This window comes from Plectropomus leopardus, chromosome 1 (assembly GCF_008729295.1).
Source record: "Plectropomus leopardus isolate mb chromosome 1, YSFRI_Pleo_2.0, whole genome shotgun sequence".
Lineage (NCBI taxonomy): Eukaryota > Metazoa > Chordata > Actinopteri > Perciformes > Serranidae > Plectropomus > Plectropomus leopardus.
This window is the reverse complement of record NC_056463.1, coordinates 5,270,908-5,276,761: the sequence shown is the minus strand read 5'-3', so window position 1 is coordinate 5,276,761 and position 5,854 is coordinate 5,270,908. Positions and strand designations below refer to the sequence as shown.

The 5,854-nt window shown below is 42.7% G+C and overlaps 1 protein-coding gene across 1 annotated transcript; it reads right to left on the bottom strand.

The window, feature by feature from the left end:
* Window positions 1-1,281: 1,281 nt before the first annotated feature.
* Window positions 1,282-3,516, bottom strand: LOC121945261 (carbohydrate sulfotransferase 1-like). Its single transcript, XM_042489365.1, has one exon. The coding sequence runs from the start codon at window positions 3,493-3,495 to the stop codon at window positions 2,209-2,211; it is 1,287 nt and encodes a 428-aa protein (XP_042345299.1). The 5' UTR covers window positions 3,496-3,516; the 3' UTR covers window positions 1,282-2,208.
* Between the last annotated feature and the right edge of the window lie 2,338 nt (window positions 3,517-5,854).

Genomic DNA, 5,854 nt, shown 5'->3' with positions numbered 1-5,854 from the left:
AACCAGGGACAGAAGTTATGTTATTATAATGGCAATGACTGCTGCACGAACATTTACAGGCGTGGTTGCTTCCACACCTCCTGCGGACCATAACTGAGTAAACATGAATCATGCCAAAGACCACCTTTTCAAGCAGACTCCGGCACAGTCCAGTTAACTTGTGTTCACACTAATCAAATAACTTTGGGGTCAAGTGTACTCGGATCCGGGCTTGGGTCTCTAATATGAAACCACCCTTAGCTTACTGCATGTAACAGCATTAGGATCTTTACCAGTCACCATTCCTACTCACAGCAGGAACCTCAGGACCTGAAATCATAGAGGCAATCACAAGTGTGGGAGTGACATTCACTTCCAGAGCTACAGAATATACCGCATCACCGGGGTTTAATTGGTGACGGTGGCACTGCTTCCCCAAACCAGCTTGTGGACCTCTCAGATTCTTCTGGGGCCACAACATAATCAGCTAGCTAACACCTGGACCAAAACAAGACAGAGCACACTCCCCAACCTTAATCGATTCCCAGCAAGCCAACATGTACCACACACCCCAAAATGTTTGGAAACATCATGTTTTAACCCTAGACTGTACATAAAGATGGGGAACGCGTCCCCTTTTACCCCCTCTATGCTTCAGTGAAGCTAAAATACCACAGATGCAGTCGCTGCTATCTTGCACTGGTGACTTAATTCAGCGCACGGATTAGCACACAATTGTGACGGAAAATCCCCTTTTTTGTAGAATTAATTTGTAGAATTTTGTAGAATCACACAATCACTGACTGAAAAACAATCACTTGAACAAACATCAAGACGATCAGAACTGCATTCAGAGACAGAAACTATCTTTTGAAGAAATGTATTTGGCGTGTACTTTGTGTTTTTAGTCCACTGACATAGAGGGGGTGGGCTTTACGACCTTTACTGCTGCGAACCAACAGGGGCAATCGAGATGTTCGAGCGTCACTTTGGAGGAGCTGTCATGTTGTCCATCTTTATATACAGTCTATAGCTTAACTGAGGCCAAAAGTAACAGCACAGGACACATTCATAATTTTTTCTTATCCCCAAGTGCCCACAACAGTCATGCACTGTGGCCAACACTACATCACGGATGTTGCTCGGCACAACAAGCTGAAAAACTACCCCTACCGCATCGTTACCATAACAGGGCACAGATCTTCCAACCAACACATGCATCAGTCCTTTGGCTCTTCACCCACTCCTCCTTTGACACAGTAGGAAGATCAGGCAGTGACACATGTTCTGCAGGCACCAAAACTACACCGAACCCTAAAACAGATCTGGATCAGATGCGTCGCAGCTAGGGGTCGTCCCATCATGTACATTTCACACTGTGAATCATTCCGAATGAATAAACTCTACAAATTAAAAAATAAATAAACATAATAAATAAAACCGACAAATACAGTTCCTCTTCAGAAAGCTTCAGTGTTTACTTGAAATAGGAGCTACACAAAGTCATCATCCATGTTCTGAACGCTGTAATCATCTTGAAAAATAGGTGTATTCTCTAAATACCTACAGTAATGAAGATTTTGACATTATCTCTCATTAGTGCGTGTTTGTCTATCACAGATGGTTGTAAATCCTCTGATGAAAACGCTCGCGACCGCCAGTGGGATTCTGTCCCTTTAACTTGAGAGCCTATTAATTGTCTGCAATTATCCATTGCGAGCGTGGCATCTGTCAGAAGTATCTCTTCACTTCCCACATGGATAGAAATGCCATAGTGGTAAAGGTTGACTGCAACATTCACTATTTATTGCACAGTTGGGCTTGTACAGTCCGATTTTGCCATCACAGGTCTGAAAAAAAAGAAAAAAAAAACATGTCTGCTTTACCAAAATCCCTCCCAACTCCCCCTGAATGTTTATGAAGGGCAACATTTTGTTGAAACAACTGCTTGCATACAGGAAATGAATGAAGACAGTGCCTTGTCTTGGTTCTACTCATGGAAAAAACCTATATAATGAGACATTTGTAAACTATCTTCTTTGATTACTTTGTGTTTAAAGTGTGCTGTTCTGTAACGTTGGGAAATCATCCATAGTTCCCCCGGTGCATTCAAAATCTTTAGTGCAAATTTGAAGAAACGAAACTACAGAAACCAAACCCACACACTAAAGAAATCATAAGGCAACATTTATAAATATATCAAAAATAGTCATTAGAGAACTATCTTTGTTACAAAAATGGTACAAAAGTTTTGTCCTGTACCAGCGAGAGGGACATATTTTTCAGTTCCTCTGCTGATTTCACAGCCTTGTATCCCAGCTGGTGAAGTACTTTTTGACACACAGTCTGCGTGTATTCTACCATGTCATAAGACAGTTTCAAACGCCAGCTCTCTGCATTAGCTGCTGAGTCCCTCACTGTACCAAACTTGTGTTTCGCAGAGGGCTCATTGCTGCCCCGAGTGTTTGCATGTATCCAGTCTTCCACATTTTTATCCATAGGCAACCCCAGAAAGTCATAGATCTCCTTTGTTTTGAGAAGTGGATTTCTGGCCAAATCCTCATAGCGAACCAACATGTATTTCCCTTTCAGCCAGTAGGGATGGCTAAGACCAGTCGAAATCGAACTGAGAAAGTCTTCACAGACAACTGTGAGCTGAGCCAACTCTAGATTGTAGGGCCTTCGCCCCGTGGCCCTCCAAATACGCCACAGACGATACGTATCCCTGAATGTCTCAATCCGTGATGACAGAATACCACGCGGGTCTCTGACCAGTTGAATCACTTTGATATTCAGCCGTGGGTCTTCTACCAAAGCACGAAGATCTCCAATCTCTGGCACCCGTACAATCTTGAGTGCCACGTGTCGCTTCTCGCGACAAGCCTCCGTCGCTAAGGTCATGTTCAGAGTCGCACATTTCTTAACACAGTCCCCTTCTTCAACATTCACGTCAGTAGGACCAAAGGCATCACACACAGGCTGCTGGCACAACGCTCGGCTGGCGCCACGACGGAACAGTTTGTCCGTGGTGTGGTTCGTGGGCGTCGGTTTGATGTAGCTCTCCAGGAAATAGAGGTCGCAATCGTACAGGCTACGCAGGAGGTCCCGACTGGCGCCTAACATCACACGCCGGTCCGTAGCATAGCGGCTGTGTGACATGCGTGGAATCAGCGTGGCCTGGACATGATAAAGAGGCTCAAACAGGTAGAATACCTCCTGGTGCTGGTTGAGCAGCTGGCCAACAAATGAGGAGCCACTACGGGTGGTGGCCAGGATCAGGATGTGCGTTTTACGTGTGGCGTTGATGGAGAAGTAAGGGTAGTCATCGCAGCCTCCACCGCCTGCTGCTCCCCGCTCAAAGGGAGGTTCTGTCTCCTGGCCGCCCAGACCGCAGTTCTGGGGGCTGGGCAACGGGCACAGCTGGAAAGGCTTGGAGGTGAGTGTCCGGATGGCTGTGTACTGGATGGCGATGGAGGCCAAGGCCAGCAGAATCACTGCCTTCCAGGAACAGTGCATGGCTGAACCACTTCATTTAGACACAGCGGTCCATGCCAGGTCCTCCCTGTGAACAACAAATTTGTCTTTTTATTCTCAGAAATGGTTTCATGAGCTGCTTCATTCAGGTGTAGCAGTTTTGTGAATAACTTTCTGGATTTGTCTACCCAAACTAGATCACTTAGTGCCCTACAATCGAAATTGATATCATGTATTTGACACTACAAGCAGACACAGCACACCATAGAAAGACCATAAAAATAAAAACAAATTTAAATATACCAATTAACAGTTGGAAAACTTGTATTGTGATCAATTTGAGAATCAAGGGTGAGTCAGCAGTTGGTTGGACATACAGTACAGGATATAATTTATTTATGTTTCTAGGGACAAAGGGCTATGTTTTCATTCAGTTTAATGTTGAAGGCAGGGTTCAAGATTTACTATATACTGAATAAAAAAGAGCAAGCGCAGTCCTCAACAAAGACTGATGTAGCCATGAGTCAGAATCCTGTGACTTAACCCTTTCAAACTGGAGTAAACTGGCTTGATTTCAGTCAATAACATGGAAAGAAGACAATGAACAACTTAACAGGACAGTACCCCAAATTATCCAGAAATGACTAAGTTAAAAAAAATCTGAAAATTAGCGAGGAATGACAACAATAAAAAAATTTAAATAAGAGGAAGTAGAAGAAGAGCATTAAGAATTTTAAAGTTGATAATAGAAATAATAATAATTAAAAATAGAGTTTTCTGAACATTTTACCCCAGTTTCAAAACAAATTTCTAATTATTCTCTCTCTGTCTATCTCTCCCTCTTTCTTTAAACTAATTTAAAATAATTTTTCAGTTCATTTTCTTTTCACCTTTTCATAATTTCTTTTTGTTTCCTAACATCTCTTGCCAAGATGCTGGTTACTTTTTTTTCTCCAGGTTTTTGAAAGGTTTAAAAGGTTTAAATGCTTGTGAAAAGTTTCTGAACGCGCCACAAGTAAACCTATGTTAATCCAGGTTCCAAAGGGTTATCATTTAATTTCAGCCTCCAGCTCCTCCTTCCGGTGCTAAAGCCGAATTTTTGAAAAAGATTAAGAGTTCTGAGCCATGTAACTTTTGGTTTCCTTCCAATCAGCTGACTGCCAAGAACATGTACAGCACACCACACCGGAGTACATTTAGTTTAAGTTTGTGCCAATGTTTGAAATTAGCTTTTACCTGAATATTAGACTAAAAAATAGTCTGGTTATATGTCTGCAGTATGAGCTCAAAATGCACCAAATATTTACCATACAGTCATTATTAGGGACACTTCAGTATGTCCACTACACTGCAGGACATCCACCCTGGCTCTGTGTCTACTCCAACATGTCTGCATCTGATTCAAGGACCTTGTTTGGCCTGATGGGAGAGTCTAAGCAATGTGATGTATTCCACTTGTTCATCGGATGGAAAAAAGCCAGCAAAAGAAAAAGGTAAACAATAGTTTTAAAGCTTCACTGCCAATGTCACATCAAGGGGAAATGATGCTGAAGAGTTAGATAATCACATAGAAAGCCTGTCCCATTTAGAATTAGATTCATTTTTCCAAATCATACTGGGGCCTGGATGCAGGGAGCTTTTTGATGGTGTAAGTAACATAAAGGCTCATCACTTCAGAAGCCATGCATGAGACTCTCCCCCCCAAAAATGAAATGATGCATCTGGGTATCTCTTCTGTCTAACTGTAGAGGAAGGCTGCTCTAAAAATAACATCTAAGAGGGTAAAAATGTTTCATGAAAGCAGATACAAATCTACCCCCCTCACTGCATAGACTACAGACTTCTGTTTGTGCGAAGCAGTGTTGATGGTTTAAATGCAGACTTCTATGGCCGCAGATAGCAACTCTGAGCACTTATAGAGAGCATCAATGCCTTCTTCTCATCGACATTTGGGATGAAAAGCCCACTATGCTGCAGCGGGAACAGGTTCTTGACAGATTTTCCGCGATGCAGACATTCTCACTTACGCTGCGATAAGACAAAAACATGAACCACCCAGCCTCAAGTGTTCAAAAAACACTCTATAAATAAAAATATATTTACATAAATCATCCAATTTGATGCAGCATGGTCAAATTATAGAGTAAAGCACTCTGTTATACCTTGTTGGTAGTTGTAGTATTCTCATGACGGCTGTACGTCCATGAATCACTGCTGCTTTCCGTTAGTCCTCAAACGTTTTGCGCTTCCTCTCGGGTAACAGGGAATAAATGCGCCTGGCACAGCCGTATTTTCCTTATAACGGCGCTGCGAGTCGGTTTAAGTTGCCTTCAGCCGCAGCAGAACGAGAGAGAGAAAAAAAGAAACAAATAAATAAAAGTGTCGGAGGAGCGTTGAAGCG